The sequence below is a fragment of the Trachurus japonicus genome, chromosome 13 (genome assembly GCF_045865225.1).
Source record: "Trachurus japonicus isolate A0001 chromosome 13, Traja_1.0".
NCBI classification, from domain to species: Eukaryota; Metazoa; Chordata; class Actinopteri; order Carangiformes; family Carangidae; genus Trachurus; species Trachurus japonicus.
The window spans coordinates 41,872,011-41,890,927 of NC_140919.1; the positions used below are offsets into that span (position 1 = coordinate 41,872,011).

The following is an 18,917-nucleotide window of genomic DNA, read 5'->3' on the forward strand; positions in this document are numbered from 1 at the left end:
CTACAGCTTCAAAAAAATCAGCTTCTCCATCAACACTTCATCATCTATCAGCTGTCTGCTGCGTTGGAAGTCTGGGATGTCTGATGTTCCCATGTCGGGTCTCCAACGGTGCCACCGCAGCAGCTCTGGTCAACACGTCTGGAGATGCCCACTGCCCTGCTGAAGGTCTCCTACAGACCGCTGCCCACTGCCCTGCTGAAGCTTCTCCTGAGCAGGACGCAGTCAGCTGACCTCTGACCCCTTGGGACATGAAGTGAGTTTGAGAGTTTGAACTGTGAGCATCGGCCTGTCAGGTTCAGAGGAAAGCGCTGAAGAGCCTCTTCTCTTCTCCGGTGCAGCGGGGCGGGGAGGGGGACTTGACCTTTGACCCGCTGCGCTGCCTCTTCCTCCTGGCCCTGCGGTTCTTAAACCACACCTGAGAGAAACAGAGAGAGAGGAAACAGTTAACAGAGATATTCATGTGCTATGAACTTTGGTAATCATCTTGAATATACACTGTGCAATATCCCTGACCGAACAACATGTCGTTTTTTTATCCTCAATTTAAGTAATATTTTGTTTTATATGTATTTTTATGCATAATGAAGACCTAATATTTTTGTTCTTTACTTCTTTAAGTGTCCTGTACTTCTATGCTACTGTTGCAAGTTAACTTCCAACACGTGGGATCAATAAAAAGTCTTACAGCTTATGTCTTATTGTGTTTTGTACAGTAAACAATCTTAACTCAGGGTAACATGTCGGTAGTAGTACAACTCTAAGTCATATTCACAATAATGTAGTTCTTGCCCTAATAATCAGACCAGATGCCATGTAAAGGCTGATTCCATACAGTAAATAAGAGACGTGGTGGACTGACTCACCCTGACCGTCTCCTCGCTCAGCCCGCTGCCCCTCGCCACCTCGGCGCGCGCCTCCACCCCGGGGTAGTCGGTGAAGTCGAACAGCGCCTCGAGCTGCTTGGTCTGACCGTCGGTGAACACGGTCCTCATCCGGCCTCTAGGACGCTGCTGCTGCTGCTGCTGCTGAGCCTGAGACATCCCAGCCTGGTGGTGGTAGCCATAGTAACCCGGCAACGGCTGAGCATCTGGAGGAAAAAGAGAGAGAGAGATACAGGTGAGCTATTAGAGAGGGTTATGTTATTATTAATGTGGACACAGCTGATGGACTTCTGCTAACTTTTAAGTTGAATTTTAAGAAGTAACTTAACTTTATTTTTTATTCTATTTTATTTTCTATTTTATTTCTAACTTTTATTGTAAGCGCTTTGAGACTTGTTCTTCCGGTGAAAAGCGCTCTATAAATGAAGAGTTCATTTGCAAAAGCAGATAACTCCGTTTTTAAAAAGTTCTACAATAAGTCAAACCGAAGTTGGGTGACTTTGAGATGTAACAAAACAGACATATCTAAGTTTTATTGAAAACAACACTATGCAAAGAATAATTACAAAGCCTCAGCTCATTTTTTCAAAATGGCACTTATCTGCTTTTGCAAATGAACTCTTCAAATAGGCTACAATTTATTTTTATTAAGTTCCTGAACAGATGACATACCTGCTGAGTCTCGGCCGCTGAAGTGCACGAACACCCCGGGGTTGGGGTAGAAGCCGGCGGCCCCGTACGGGTAGAACACCTCTCCATAGCCCACGGTCTGGTACTGCAGGCAGGCCGGCACCGGGACCGGCACCGGGACCGGGACCGGGGCTGGAGGCCTGAAGCTCCCAGAGTCCTGGCCCAGTCTGCCCTGGTGGTGGAGGTATTCCTCCGCTGGGTGGTCCATCAGCGGGGGCTTGTGTCCCAGCTGCGGGGACAGGATGCGCTCGATGCTGAAGTCCGACACTCTGCTTCCGTCCATCGTTACAGAGCAAAGATCCACAAAGTGTCCAGGTGTCTGTCCTGTCCTGTCCTGTCCTGTCCTGTCCTGTCCTGTCCTGTCCTGTCCTGACCCAGTGTCCTCTGAGCTGCCACAGTCCTCCAGGGTCCAGTTTTAAACAGAACCAGAAACAGAGGGAGCCCTCAGACATCTGTAATATGCTAATGAGCCCGTTAGATTCAGGTGTTTGATGCTGCAGCTTCAGTCACAGATGAGAAGAGATCTGCACTTTGATTTGACCTCTGACCTCTGAACCCTCCGACTCTTTCAACTCACACATGATGTGAGTGAACATGAAAAGTGTTTAGTGCTTTCAGTTTCCTACTCAACTCTTGACTTTCACCCTCTTCAAACAACTTCATCATCCTGTTGTTAGGTAGGCTACTCTAGAGTTAATGAGACAAACACCGGCCCGGCCACGTGCAGCTGGAATACCTTAACATTACACATCTGGCTGCTGTTCTCTGCTAATCAGCATTCAATCTTTATAGTTTATTCATTAAAGTGTATGTACACAATGTTTGTATGTTGTTGTTTTTTTGATGATTTCAAAAAGCAGGCAGACTGAAACATTCATAATAAATCTAAGATTGTATTCTTTGTTTAAAAACTTTAACAATAATAAGCCTACATTTTTTGAGTGTTGTGTAAAATTAAAGGCTAAAACGTGAACAGAAATGTGAATAGTCCCGTGCATAGTGTTTTAATGAAATTTGTATGTGTAGGCCTAGATAACTTTATAGGAGGCAGAAAGAGATTTTCCAGTTTCCTGTTTTATCTGACATGCTGGTTGAACCCGCTCTCAACAGACGTACTAACCACATAGCTTCACACAGAGTTCATATCTGTGATGACGAAATATTATCTTCAGGTTCAGTTTGGCGGGAGAGTAGAGTCTGGCTGCAGTGTGGCGTGGTGGCCTGCAGGTGGCGCCACACTCCTGGTTGAACTGACTGGATGACAGAAACAAGACAGCAAAGTTGTTATTTCCAGGGAGGGACATTACACAGTTATAACTGTTACAAACACAGTGTCATCAAGGAAACATTTTATTAGTATAGCCCATTTTTACAAACAGTTTGTCTCAAAGATCTTAACACAGCATCATAACAGCATCCTCTGACCTTAGACCTTCATATATCCACTGGGGAAAAACTTCCAAGAAAAACCCCCCAGAAAAAACAAGAGAAACCTCCAGGTGAGAGACAGAAGAGGGATCCCTCACCCAGGAGATGTTGTGATCAGACAAGAAAACACTTTACAACATGGAATAAGGGATAAGGATTGTTCAGTCAGCAGAGCTGATGGAGGCAGCTTCTGGTGGGTAAGACAGACTGAGGAGGAAGCACAGGAGTCACTGAACTGTCACATTTTCTGTTTGAATGTCTGTGGTCTCACATAACTCCAGTCTGAAAAGCTGCAGGAACCAAAACCCTCTGAAAACAGTTTCAATAAAACAGACTTTGTGTTCACAGAGATAATGACAGGATGTTTGATGAGGCTTCTGGTCGGGGAGGTCACTTACAGCAGCAGAGTTTACTTTCAGTATTTCTTCAGCTGTTTGCACCGGTCTTTGTTTCATCATGCATGTCACCAAGTGGTGTAATAAGACAGACTTTAAATATCATTTACAGCTTAAAGAGATGACCAAACATCAAAAGCTTTAAATATGAGATCATGTATTGAATCAACATCCACCCTCTTTAGTTTCCCATGTGTGTGAGGTGAGCTTGGTTCATAGGGAAGATCAATAGGTGATCAGGAGCAGATCAATCAGTGTCCTCTCTTTGAAACACTCTGAACTGATCGATCGTTAACACACATGAAAGGAATAAAAAGAAACTATTGAATACAGAAGCCTTTCAAACCCAGTACAGAATAAACATTCACACGTTTAATGATCACACATTTCAGGTCCCTTTAGATTGTACAATGTACAAACATTAACAACAAACAGAGGAGGTATTGATGGTTATTACCCAGAATCTGTAATAGGATATTACCATTTGAATGACTATGTGCACTAAATTGACTAATCTTCTGTGTAATATTCAGTGTCTGCCACCATCTTTATATATGTAGCTTCATATTATATTATATTGTATCTCTTTTTTGATATTTTAGGCTGTCATTTTGAGGATGTTCTCTCTTTCTGTCCACTTGCTGCTTAATCATTATCATGGAAGTTGAGAAATTCCTTGGATTATATGTATTACTCATTTATAACTCCAAAATCCATTGTTAAGTACTGAATGGTATTTTTTGCCTGTTATCAAACATGTTAAGGTGCTTGTCTGACCAGCAGGCAAGATTCTGGTTAATGCTTTTTACTGGAAGTGTATCAATGAAATACTGTTTTCTCTATTTACGTAACATATAACACATGTATATGGTATGCTATGGTTATGGTAACTGGGACTCATTGCACCTGCATTCCTATTGATACACATCAATAATGATGTGATTATTGATGTGTATCAATAGGTATAAAAAGAGAAATGTGTCTGAAAACAAGATTATTCCAACTTTATGGGCCACAGTGTGCAGTATATGAAGTGAAGTAGAATTTAAACACTAGGTTCCTTTTAAAGTTTTTTACAGTTTTATACATGTTATGTTATGCGTAGATAGTTGGTGGCAGTCGGGGCCTTGAAGGACTTCTGTAACTTTGTGATGTCACTAAAGGCAGTCACCCCTTTCAGAGTCTCCTCTCTCTCTGATTGGCTGACACTGAGCCGTGTTGCTCCAGAGAAACACACTGATTTGGTTTCTTGCTCTTACTACTGTAAATCACAAATACACTGTACCTTGGATGGATCAACACTTGAAATAAAACACAGGAGAAGAGGACAATATGGTCCTTTACTGTAATCTGAGGATTGAGCTGCAGACTGACCAGACCTCACCTGGTGAAATGTTGGTAAAAAGAATTATCAGTGACCTTCCATAGATAGATAGATAGATAGATAGATAGATAGATAGATAGATAGATAGATAGATAGATAGATAGATAGATAGATAGATAGATAGATAGATAGATAGATAGATAGATAGATAGATAGATAGATAGATATACTTTATTGATCCCAAGCTGGGAAATTATTGAATTATATTGAAGGATCATTCACTATATTCAGAGGTTCATTCCATATATTCAAATATTAATTTCCTGAACGGCATGCCATTATATAAATAAATATAATAATTTAATAATAATATATACATATATATACATATAGATAGATAGAGATAGATAGATAGATAGATAGATAGATAGATAGATAGATAGATAGATAGATAGATAGATAGATAGATAGATAGATAGATAGATAGATAGATAGATAGATAGATAGATTAGATAGATAGATAGATAGATTAGATAGATAGATAGATAGATAGATAGATAGATAGATAGATAGATAGATAGATAGATAGATAGATAGATAGATAGATAGATAGATAGATAGATAGATAGATAGATAGATAGATAGATAGATAGATAGATAGTAGATAGATAGATAGATAGTAGATAGATAGACTTTATTGATCCCAAGCTGAGAAATTACAGTTTAAAAAATTACATACATCTCTGCTGCTGCTTGTGTTATTTTGTCACACAATTATATAAGCAAGAGTATTCCAGCTTTTCCTGAATGAGAGGACACACACACACACACACTCACACAGTGTATGTGTGTGTGTTGTCTCCTCTCGCTGCCTCCAGCTGCAGTGTGCTCAGCTGTGTGCTGAACTAAAACCCTTCAGATGATTCTGTCAGACTCCCTCAGCTCTCTGGGGCTCTCGCTGCCTCGTCTCTCTCAGCATGAATCAGCAAAACGTCACGACGGCCCAGACTCAGACTGCTCACTGAGCCTCGCTCCAGACATCCAGCCCCCCCCCCCCCCCCTCTCTCTCTCTCTCTCTCTCTCCGTCTGGCTGGTTCACTGTCGGTCTGACTCGCCCCTCTCTACTGTAGCTGATTAGTCAGCACAGCAGGAGTTCACTCCCAGGGCTTTCTGGCCACATCTCACTTCTGCTTTGACTGTGTCTTTTGGCGACGGTTGGTCTTTTTCTGTGTGTCCACTCCCTGTGTCGGCTGGGTGTCACCACTCCTGTCCACTGTGTCTTCTGGCAGCGTTTCAATACTGTTTCTGCTCTACACTGTGTTTTAATGTCAAGACATTTCGGTGGCTTTTGGCCGGGTGTTGATAATCTGTCTACTGGTCTTTGGGCTTGATCCCCACACTCTGCAAGTCTTCTGGCTGGGTTTCAGAACTGTTAAGTCACTGTGTCAGATGGTCTCAGTGTTATATACTGTGTGTTTGGACTCCAGCTACTTGTTTACTGACTGACTGATGATATTTGGGGTGTTAATGGCTGCAGTGTTGCCAACTGAGCACATTGTCTCTAGATTTACAGGCTTATATTAAAGACAGACTGTAAAAACCTGCTTCATGACTGGACTGTGTGTCAATGCCAACATGGGGCTTTGCCTCTTGTTTCTGGCAGTTTTTCAAGTCTCTTTTATTAGAAGATACCCACCATGTGATGATGTCTGCAGCAAAACAAACGTCTTCAGGAAAACCAGGAAAGGACAGACCAGAGTGATAGATATAACATAATATCATGTTATATCTATCGCTCTGGGACAGACCTAACAGGAAGGAAGAGGAATAAACCAGAAGTGCATGTGCAATAGAAAGAGATGATCATACGTATGGGAACATCAACAGGTAATAAAGTCATATGATAATGGACATCCTTCTACATGCTTGTACCCAAAACACAGGAGCACACCATACACTGATAAAATACCTGAATATTTCATGTTTATTTGATATTCACAGTATTTGACAACGTCTATGAGTCACTGACGTGAAGCAACCCAATGTCAAGTGGTGAAACTGGTATTTTTTCATAGAAATCTGACAGAAAAATAAATCTGTACTCAAATGTGAAATAAATAAAATTCACTTTTGCAATTTTACATAATTTGTCACATTACTTAGAAGAAAAGCAATGTTTTTAGGATAAGTCGTGCTCAGTGTTGCTAAGTACTGACGATTTAAATATAGGAACACAGCAAAAAAAATCTATTTCAGAAGAAAGTATATTTTTTGAGTGGATGAAACTGAATCTTTATGATTCTTTTGTGGTTACACCATTTGACATTTTTAGGGCTTTAAGTCTTAGTTTTATTTAAAAAAGGGTTCACATATAATTTCAAATGACATAAATACAAAATGAATGCCTTAATACAAATTGTACATTTATACAAATATGATGATGCTTTTAAAACTGATATTACTGAATTGCTCATCTTGCCAACACTTATTTGTCCCTCACCCATATGAGCTCATTCATGGCACAATATTGAACAATTACATGGGCATTTACTGCAGCACCGAACTAGAAGATCATCGACTAATGAAAATCTTGAATAGTTTAGTGGTTTTCAGTCCAGAGCTTTAACCAGTTTTTAATTTGCTACACATATATTTTATGCACAGACCACAAACAGAAACAAGACCATTAGCCATGCTATTGATTCTTTGAGGATGCCCATGGTGGTGCTTTGAGCCAAATGCTAAATAAATGCTAAGTAAAACAGAGGAAATGACATTCATCTTGCAGAAGGTTGGTTGTAGTGGTAGACAGACCAATGAATTGGAAGTTAAGACATCACCAGACAACCAAAACAGATGTTTCAGTCTGGATCAAAGTGGTTGACCAACCAGTTCAACAGACTGACAGCCATCCCTAAAGACTGTCCATCACCACGGGTCAGTGTCTTCAAATGAATTACACACAGATTTAAAACCTCATATTCTCCATCTGTCTGGTTTAAAAACCTCTGTGTGTGCATGTCTCTCCTCTTAAACAGTTGTCCCTCCCTACATTTCTGGAGACACAGGTCCTGTAGGTGAAAGTAACCTTCCAGAGTCCTTCAGAATATGCAGCGAGGCCCAAGATCACAGGTGGACTGACTGTTGCGGAAATGGTCTCAAATGGCTCATCAAAACATCCATAAAGTTTTCAGAGTTTTTTTTTACCAGCTCTGTCAGTGTCCTTCAGGCAACCGGTCCCAGGTTGAATTTCCTTCCAGTCACAATAACGTTAGCAAACTTACTTTTACTGATGTTCCTAAAGTGACATGACAATGATGTAATAAATCCTTACCTGGCTATCTGTCAGTTCTGCTGTGGCGCATCAATGTTCAAGGGGGTCCCAAACTTTTTCTTGAAATTTTACCATTTTGTTTCCTGAAATATTACATTTTTTTTCCAGAAATTTCACTAAATCTTTTTCAAAAATTCACACCATTGGCCCTAATTTGAATGTACATTGAGTTAAAAAAAAGTAACGTCATTCAGTCTCAGAACAAATATTTGTGTGTTTATTTCAAAATTTTGTGAAAAAGTTTGAGACCCATTGTTTATCTTCCCACTGACGGCCTCATTTGCTGTTGTAGGTCAAATAGAGACATCAGTAGAAACAAGAGACTTTTGTTATCCAGTTAAAAGTTCTTTGTAGTTGTTTTAAAGAACCTTTCAGAACAGCAGCACCACTGACACCTGTACAGTCAAGTTATAATATTAGCAGATGGAGGTGGAGAGTCTTAAAGCTCCGGGACACACTATACAATTTTCACACTAGACATGGAGTACACACTAACTGTCCAGACTCGGCTCAAAAAATTCAAACATGTTTGCCTCACAAACTTTTCCCCATCAGATTTCTGCGCCAACTTGCCATGCCGACTGTACCCAACTAGTGCTGACTGGTGCAGACCAGGCCTAACTGTGAGTCGCGGGTAAAATTGGGCAAAAAAATGTGTAGTGTTGCTTTCATCAACAAAAATTATGACAAAATATTGTCGTCAACGAATCTTTATCACGTGATGTAAACAAGACGAGACGCAGCGTAAATGGTGGTCATGTGACGATACCTATAATGAAAAATGTATATAGTATATACTATATAGTGTGTGGGAACTGAAAATGTTTATGTTGAGCAGCATCTTCCATGTCTGGAATGGATGTATTCTTGAGTCTGTAAGGTAACAATAATATAATAATAATAATAATAACCATGTTTGATTTGTGAAATTGGTTTGACTAAAAGAACATTTGGCTTGGTCTATACTTTACTAGGTAATTATACTATATTGACTGGGTAATAGAATTACATTACTAGAAAGAGATTAAAATCATTGACTAAAACTAGATTAAAATATCATCAGTTTTCTTCGACTAAAACCAGATGAAAATAGTCATGGGTTATTCGGACTAATATAAGACTAAAATGCTCAGCGTTTTAGTCGACTGAAACTTGACTAGACTATGAACGTGACTAAAACTAATAAAAACTAAACTGACAATTTGACACAAAGACTAGACTAAGACTAAAATTAAAACTCTCAGCTTAACACGCCGGTCCAGTATCTCCCATCAGGTGTTGATGTGGTGCTGGTGAAGGCCGGAGCAGCAGGCAGCTCACCTGTGTGCAGCCATCTACATTCATTATGTCTCTCCACTCACTCGCTTCAGTTTGTCAGTGTTTCTATATAATAATAGTAATGACTCGGTCACAGCTGTGTGAGGCTGAGCTGCAGTGCTGTGACGTGTCCAGCAGGAGGCGGTGCAGCAGAGCAGACGGACGGCTGCTAAAACCATTATGTAATGTCTCCCAGTCCTCTTTCTTTCTCTGTTTCTCTTATCTTTTCATCGACTTATCCTTCATTCACTCGCCTCCCTCCCTCCCTCCCTCCCTCCCCAGCACACCATCCTTCCTGTGTGTGTGTCACTCTTTATCTCTCCCTCTCTCCCTCTTTCTCTTTGCCATCCCCTGCCTCACACTCCTTACACCACTTTCAACAATATCATAATATCATATCATTCTAAAACATTGGGGAGACGCTCAGCTGTCAACGCTTCGTCTGACACAAACACACACACACACATACACGCACTAGACAATCAGTAGACAACTGTCCGACCTTGACTGCGATGCCGACAGAAGACACACACACACACACACACCTCACAGCCTCCTTCCCGCCATGCTGTTCGCCACCTGAGGCAGCAGGCTACAGAAGTCTTTCTCTGAATAATGTGATCTCTCATCTGGCACGCTTGATTTAACTCAACTCTGCAGGATTTTTCTTCCTGCCATAGATCCGCCCGTCTCGACTACTTCTGATGAATCAAACGAACCCCTGCAGGTTTGAATGCCGAGCTCTGCTTTCACCAGACCAGACGAGGCTGTGATTTGTAGTTTCTAAATAGCCTCTGTCATTTCAAACACATGATTATGATATTCTGCGCGCTATCGTGCTCTGACTTCATTTCCCCCCCGTCTGTGGCTCTCTCAGCTCGAAGCTGATTGGTTCACAAAAGATTTAGATCCAAATTTGGCATGAATCCACCATTAGTATTTGGGGAAGCAGAAGAGTGTGTGAGACGGAGATAAAGTGAAGCGCGCTGTGTTCATGGTGACGAAGGGACATGTCACCAGTGACACAGTATGGCTCACTGATGTGCTTTTAAAAGGAAACATTGGAGCTCTGTGGCTCAGAGGAAACATGGCATAGCCCTGCACTTGGTCATTGTTGGTGTAGCAACCCAAAATGTAATAACGACCAAAAACATAATAATTTTGGCCATTATAAATGTAATAACAGCCAATAACGTAATAATTTTGGCGACCATTATAAATGTAATAACGACCAATAACGTAATAATTTTGGCGACCATTATAAATGTAATAACGACCAATAACGTAATTATTCTGGCCATTATAAATGTAATAACGGCCAATAATGTAATAAAACGTTTGAGTCAATGATGTAATAACTTTTTTTTCTTGCCAATAATGTAATAAGATCTTACATTATTGGCCTAATAACAGACTTTTGACATTGTTATAACTGGAGTCTCATCTACACTGAGAACTGTGATAACTGTGATAAATGTGATTTGCTTGGCAGTGAGTTTCTTAGATATGTTTGCAAACAAAAGGAAGACTCACAACTACAATATCTGTCTGTTTAGTATGCTGCCCGCCCCTCACTATAGCTCGGGTCTTCTTAGGTCCACCACAGACTGGATTTTATGTATTTATCCTCAGGTTGTGTTAGTGTCGTCAGATCCCCGAAGGATCACGTGTTTATTTGAAAAATGAATTTAAGTGTGTTGCTTTTGGACAGGATTTCCATGGCCCGTTTCAGATTAGGTCTGAAACTGTAAAGCAGGAAACTGTAACTGCCCAAAGAATGAAAGAAAATGCCTGTGGTTTATAGGAATATAAACCTGGTCTGTGTAGCACTGGTCCTCCATATGAAGGCCTTGTTGCTCAGTTGATTCTCGGTCAAGTCAGAGACAGTCTCACAGAAAGAATATTTCCAACTCATAAAGGTCGACTCTGGTGGGACTCGAACCCACAACCTTTGAATCTCTTCTCCCTTGCTTTACTAGAAGTCCAATGCGCTATCCATTGCGCCACAGAGCCTCATGGCAGAGCACCTATACTGAGGCTTGTTGTTGTCCTGAAACATGTTATAGATATCTAAAAAGCTTATAGACATCTAAAAATGTGAGTGGACTTGTTACCCACAGGAAGTCAGTGTCAGAATAGAGACTAGGAAGCTGATAAATTATATATTTTAGAGATCAATGCCTTTCTCTTCTGATTAAATGAGAAAGATTTATGTGGCGTGTTCAAATTTCTAAAGAACCTTAAAAAGCTCAGCCTGGTAACTCTGTGGCATTGTGTCTGATTCTGATCTGTTACTCGTCTCTGCTCTTCTCATGTGGTGGAAATACAAGTCCCTTTACTGCCTGAGGACTATTTGCTGAGAGGAATACAGCCAGCACCTGCTCCACTCTCAGGATGATGCCTGCTTCATGGTGGATAGAAGAAAATGTCAGCCGCAAACAACACAGACACCACAAACAGGCCATTTGACCCTTCTTTGTCATTTCTCTCTTCTTAGTGTGTCAGATAAAAAGCAGCTAATGCTCACTCACACTGCCATTAAAAAGGTCAGAACTGTTGTAGCAGTAAAGGTCAGGAAACACATACAGAGATACACACACACACACACATGCTCACACACAGCTTACAGAATATCTAAGCTCATGTCCACATGTACATCTAAACAAAAGAGAATAAAGCGTTCAATTATGCAGCGTGTGCATGTGTGTGTGTGTGTGTGTGTTTGTGTGTGTGCCACAGGCGGTGGGTGTGGCGTAGAGATTGGAGGGGGGTACTGCCAGCTGATTGGTCAGTTTGGGGGTACATAGGGCGCAGCGATTGGCTGGTTTGCGTCAAAATAGAAGCTGCGATTGGCTGACAGGTGGACAATGGCCATGTCATTGGTCAGCTTAGAGAACAAAAGGCTGTTTGAGCATTGAGGCGGAAAGGTGAGGGGGTCAGTGTGTGTGTGTGTGTGTGTGTGTGTGTGTGTGTGTGTGTGTGTGTGTGTGGCAGCATGCTGGGAAAGATTGATGATTAGTTCTGGTAGTTGTAGTTCTTGTCCCAGTGTGAGAACATCCTGATCATTCTTTCAGCTGTAGTTTGGCCCCTGCTACCCACCACTGACAGAACAAAGTAGCTACACACTGAGAATCTGCTACTGTTGTGCAGCTCCGCCCACCGAGCTTCATCTCGGCCAATAGCAGCCTGTATGTTTCCCTCCACAGCAGAGTGTGTTAGTAATGCCATCGTAGGCGCCCCCCCCCCCCCCCCCCTCCTGAGCCGGCTCTCGGCGGTCTTAGCTCAGTGAACCGTGCAGAACGTCTTCACCGAGGCCAAGAGATGCATCTGTCGTTGCTCTGCCATCAGCTAATCCTCACAATGACTCCAAAGCTTCTACTCGCCATCCAAGAACCTGCTTCTACTTAGCTCGATAGCTGCTTAGACCCAGTCCAACGTATTAAGCTACTGAGAGGAGCAAAGAGAGCCCCCCCCCCCATCAGAAGTGTGCCTACTTAGATCCTTGGCCACTTAGACCGAAGTGAGGTTAATCAGCTGTTGAAAACACCACACGCAACCGTCGTAGGAGGCCTTCTGCTTTATGTCGGCCAACAAAAACCCAAGGGAAGGTAATGAGCCGTTACATATCTGTCAGCCATTTCAGGGACACATCTACTCAACAGTGTGGTGAAGAGCAGAGCTGACAACCGAGAGGGCTAGCTAGGATTTCTTATGTGTAAGACAAGAGGTTGTTCTTTTCATAAGCGAACTGGCAGCAGTAGGCGTGGTTGTCCTGGGAGGGTGATCATGCCTGTTTAACATTTGCTGATAAGCCAGGTCACACCAACACCTAGTGATGCTTCTGAATAAGACGTATGAGAGGTATGAGAAGAACAACCTTTTGTCTAATACATAAGAAAACTCTACATTTAAAAACTCCTACCACAGCAACGGTACATGCTACAGTTTTGCAACTTTCACCATGTAGCCCCAACACTGCTGAAACTTTTGTACAATTAAATCCAGTGCAAATTATGCAGCCCATCACTCAAACTGTAAAACTTATTAAATCTTTCTTCTCCCACAATTTTTGCTCAATTGACACAAAATTTGCTGCACTGCATCTTCAGACCGTCATCCACAAAGTTGCCGCGCCGCTTTTTGATATTCAGTACTGCAAACATATACCAGACAATTATTGTTAAATACATTTTTTAATGTTCCTGGGGGAAAAAATTGAGTCATGGTTGATGAAGTTTGGCTAATATCAGAATTTTATTGGAAAAACTGAATTTTTAAAAGAATTCTGCTCTCGTGAACAACTGCAGTCAATGTAAGAGTGGCATCTTTAAACATCAGATTTTCACTTCTGAAGCAAGACACTTTCTCAGTCTCTCAGCTAGCTAATAAGCTCCGTGAAAAAAAAATAAATAAATAAATAAAATGAGATGTGATATGTTTACATACTGTTTTTTTTTTGTTTGTTTGTTTCCCTCTTTGTTATGTCCAATCCTGTGTCTGCAAATGTATGAAAACTGGTACAACAGTGCTTAAGTTAACTTGTTACCCAGTAACAACTGCTGTCCATCCACATCATCAGCAACACATGATGGCCCAACATCCCGGTGGTCAGGGTGCACATCATGTCAATTAAAGAATGGATGGATTGTTCAAGTGTTCTGGTTTTATTAAAAGTAGAAACCATAGACACAAGACCAGCTCACAAAACAGCTGGAAGGAGACATTAAGACCTGACAAACAGACAGTTAAGACCACCCATGTGAAGACACACACACATGTTGAACCGATGTTTCAGTAATGATCAGTAAAAGCTGTGAGGCTCAGAGTTTATTTGTAGTGTATTAGCTGCTCTATGAATTAGAAATACGCACATCAAACACAGCTGAACATAACAAATCCATTAGAGATTCATGAGTTACCATCAGCACCAGCTGAAGGTCAGCCAGACGGAGGGTGAAGGTGGGCAGCTGAGGTCCACAACAACATCATCTCCTCATTCAATGGCTGCTTAAAGCTGCACTTGGCACAGCGCTGAATGTAAACAGCTGTTTCAGGCCAGAAATCAGAGAGCAGAGCAGAGGGTCTCATCCTAAACACAATTTGGTGTCTCCCCACTTCCTCCAAATTAGATTCTACCGTCCATTTGGAGCCTAGTGGAACATTAGATCCACACAGGAAGCGACTGACTGTGAAGACAAAATCCAAAGTTTCCAGTAAGCAGCAGATAGCAGGAGGGCTGGCTGCACGAGCTTTGATGGAGATCTACTGAGGATCATAACAAACGGACTCAAAGTGGTCCTAATGACTGGTGAAAGTGATGAACGCAGCAGTTGTGGGCCTGAATTTACCAGCTCCTCGGCCACTGTTCAATGTTAAATTCCCTCTTTACTCGCGGCCATAAATCCAGTGCATTGTCTTGTTGTGATTGTCTGGGCAGAGCGTCGCTCAGCGTGGCTGGAAATAGACCCACAACCAGCAGCTTATGTAATTTCCTGCAAAACATTTTGGAGATATGATGCTTACGTAACTGTCCCTATTGCAGATAGTCGCTGCGCCAGTCTATAGAGGAGTGTGTGCAAACTCATCTACATATATGATAATCAACCATGTGTGTACACGAGATCACACGTTAACCCAGGAATTCATTTGGTTAATGTGTTTTATATGTGTGCATAATATGCCTGCGAGCAATATGCAGAACATTTGCAACAGAGATAGAAATACTGTGTGTGTTTGTGAATGGATCGACTAAAAGTCAGCCAAACTTTGTTTGAACCCAACTAAAAGGTGTTCAGAAAAGAAAATTGAATTTAAGCCCACAATGGGTCTTAAAATGAGTCACTCATCTATCAGACGATGTAGCCCAAACTTTGCAAAATTCTATTTTCGAGTAAATCCAGGATGAAAGTGGGGTAGTTTTTTTTCCGCATTGGATAGGCGCATTAATTATGCGTCACGTTGCTCACGATTCATCAGCCAGTGATATTGGATCCGTCATCCGTCAATCAAACATCTGAGAAAAACAAGGACTCGTCCACCACCGACACAAACTCTCCTCCGTCCCTACTCCACTCTCCTCCTCCAGATCCCTGCACTCCATCAGCCTCGCTAGCTGAGTTAGCAAGCTATAACGTAGCAAGCCTACGCCCCACCCCAAACATTATATCCCACCAGCTCAATAACAACCAATCAAATATGTTTTCCTTACTCAGGTAAACTCGTGCGGCAACTTGTGGAAGGACGCGGGACAAACAGGACAAACGGCCATTTCTGAGAGAGAAAGGATTAGCTACATACAGCAAAGGACCACAGGCTAGACCTGAACCACAAGCGCCCACATTTAAAAACTTTGAAAATTCCTGACAAATCAACCATACGTGCCACAGTTTTGCAACTTTCACCATAATGTAGCCCCTCAATTTACATCAAATGTGCTATACTGCATCATCAGACTGTCCTCCACAAAGAAACCAATTGGGTTTTTGATATTTGAAAAATTGAGCCTACAGTGCTAATAACATGTTCAATGTTCCTGTAAAAACTACAACATTTTGGATTAAGGTTTGGCATATATCAGAATTTTGTCTCCAAAACTGGATTTTTCAAAACAGTTTGCATTCTGCTCTCGTGTGAACAATTACAGTCAATGTAAGAATGGCATTTTTACACATCAAATTTTCATTTTATGAAGCAAAACACTTATTGTTAAAAACAAATGAGTAACATCAGATGTATTTTCAGATTTTTGTCTTGATAACAGAAATCTTGGTGACTGGCTTAGTCCATTTATGAAGCCACACTCCCAGTCTCCCCTCTAGCTAAGCTCCATGAGGCAGGGGATGGTTCTTAGTGTCAGAGGTTGTGAGTTCAAGCCTCACCTAATGCAAAATGGACGTTGTAATGCAAGTGTTCTTGTTGTCTTCGTATTCTGTCTCTTGCTGCTCAGACTTTGTTGCTCAAAGTTTGTCTAAAATTGCCTGGCCCTGACCTTTAATGGTACTTGTAATCTGACTTTTTCTAGACTTTCAGTAGCTTTCCCATCATTATTTGAGGCCTTGTACCTGTTGGTCATTAGGACCACAATTCAATGCTCCTGTAAGATCTCAAGGTTAGGCTACTAAAGGAAACAGTATGAGTAAAGATCTATGTAAATGAAGTCACTCATTTTAGTTTGTTCTAACTGATATTGAATGTTACTTTGAGTTTCTCTATTTGTTACAAACAGGAAGTAGGCTACATGTCAGTATTCTGATCTCTGATTGTTTGAACTTTTTTAATAGATGAAAACAAAGACTGTGCTTTAGAGGAGGGCTCCAATAGCCAATAGGCAGCTCCTTTGTGGCCAAGCTCAAGGTTCCCAAGGTTCATTGTGCACCAGGAACGAAAATAATAGGGCGTCAAACTATGCCAACAGAGAACCTGAGGATCACACTGTTCAATGTAAGTATTGTGTTTCAGCTCCGTGCAATACCATGGGCCTTAAAGAGCTTTTTGTAAAAGAAAGCTACATATTGTTAAGGTTGCTATGTGACAGGAGGCTGGGCGAAGCTGGTGACGCAGAGCAGAAATCCTGTGTGGGCCCGGTCCAGGTCCAGGTCCAGGTCCAGGTCCAGGTCCAGGTCCAGGTCCAGGTCCAGGTCCAGGTCCAGGTCCGACTTTGTTCTATGAAAGCTATTTTATGCAATTTATTCTGTTTCATCTTATATTGACTCAGCAAGGCGTCCAACCTGAATGTCAACAATCCATATGAGTGTCTCATGAAATAGCACATCTACAGTCTACGTCTTGTTTCTTCTTTCTTTTTTTGTCTTTTGTACTATCCTAATGTATGTCAGTTTCTATAGTTAATGTAAGAAATATCTCAGATTTGCTCAAGTTGTATTGTCCATACAGAAAGGAAATAATAAAGAATATTCAACTTAAAACTGCTTGCTTATGTTTTGGAAAGGTTCCCGATTTCTGTTAAAATGTTGATCATTGTATCTTTTTTTGTTTTCTTTTGTTTTTTCACGTCCATTAACTTTATTCTACATTGTTGTTTAATTTGACAATGGCTATAATAATGTGCCCTATGCTAACAGCCTTTTCTTTAGTCCAACATATTTCAACCTTGATTCAAATGGGGTGACTGCACATGATCGCAGGGCCACCAGAAATTGTGTGAAAAAGTGTGATGAACTGGAGGCACATGAACCAGTGAGAATATCAGGAGTAGTCTCATATGTTTCACAGAGACCTGGTTAACACTCCATACTATTGTGTGGATTTACAAGAGGAAAGACAAAAAAAAGGGACTGGCTCTACTTGGGAACAACAGGTGGTGTTGTAGCGTCACAGTGAAGAAGATCTGCTGTGAGGATGATGAAGGGTTGGCATTGCCATGGTAACTTGTGACTTCATTCACAGGACTGTTGCAAGAGTACAGACCAACATCAAACGTCAAGGAGGCTTACACTGCCTCAGCTCTAGCACCACTTGACAGATGAGATCATAATCTAGTTTTTCTCCAGGCCTTCCTACAGTACCTTCCTGCCTCTGTTCTGATTCAAGCTGCAACCACCAGCTCATTCTAGAACTGGACCCCAGGGGCCAGTAAGTCTCCATAGGACCGGTTTGAGTGTACAGATTGAATGTGCGGCTGGAGCCCCGGGAAAACGGTAAAAGCAACAACAAAAAAGCAAAAAAAAAAGAAAAAAAAAAGAGGAAAAGGAAAAGAAAAAAATAAAGTGGGGGGGATTATAAAGGAGAAAAACAAAAAAAAACGGTTTAAATATAATTATTTTAAAAACAGAATGCAACAACAAAGACCTCAAAGGAATGAGTGAATGTAGCACAGGCTGCATTAACCGCTGTATGGACAAACTACAAACTGTGGATCACCAGTAACATCAAGACAGGTTCCACTGGGCCCATTCTTACTTAGATGAGCCAGATGGTTACATGAGGATTATGCTACTAGAGATTTCTCAAGTGCATTTAACACAATCCAAACCCCCATTCTTAAAGACAAGCTCAAACTGATGGGGGTGGGTTCATGGAGCTCCACAGGGAGCTGTTCTAAATCCATTCCTGTTCACTCTGTATATGCTAGACTTATTGAATCCAACGCTGAGTCTGACACAACTAGAAATACTTTAAGACATGTCAGCCATTACAAATATCTGTATATTAATGCGTAATGTATTGATGTTTGAAGAATTATGCTATGATATATGATATACATTAGGCGTGAAGTGTTGTGCAATCAACATTTAGTGAATATTAGCTTTAGGAAATGTTTATTATGATGTTCGATCAGTTAACCACTTACATTATACTTAAAGGTTATAGCTACAACTTTTTCATCAAAAGGATTAATTTAAAAAAAATAATGCATCCACAGAATGTCTAGAGGGGTGCAGAATAAAAGTATTAATTTTACTGAATAAAAAAAAAAAGTATATAAATTGATGAATGATCTTTGTGACTTCTTCTCTCTATTATCTCAGAACAGTTGATGATATTTCCTTTGAAATCGATACCAAATATTGCCAGGAGCATGGCTGGGA

At 41.1% G+C, this 18,917-nt stretch overlaps 1 protein-coding gene and 1 non-coding gene across 2 annotated transcripts; both read right to left on the reverse strand.

The window, feature by feature from the left end:
- Positions 1-205: 205 nt before the first annotated feature.
- Positions 206-2,117, reverse strand: dharma. Its single transcript, XM_085794552.1, has 4 exons — positions 1,946-2,117; positions 1,554-1,900; positions 864-1,087; positions 206-415 (listed from the first exon to the last, which is right to left on the reverse strand). The coding sequence occupies exons 2-4, from the start codon at positions 1,852-1,854 to the stop codon at positions 296-298; spliced, it is 645 nt and encodes a 214-aa protein (XP_085650678.1). The 5' UTR covers positions 1,855-1,900; positions 1,946-2,117; the 3' UTR covers positions 206-295.
- Positions 2,118-11,290: 9,173 nt separating this feature from the next.
- trnar-ucu (transfer RNA arginine (anticodon UCU)) lies at positions 11,291-11,382 on the reverse strand. Its single transcript is given in 2 exon segments — positions 11,291-11,326; positions 11,346-11,382. It is a non-coding gene; the product is annotated as a tRNA-Arg (tRNA).
- Positions 11,383-18,917: the final 7,535 nt, after the last annotated feature.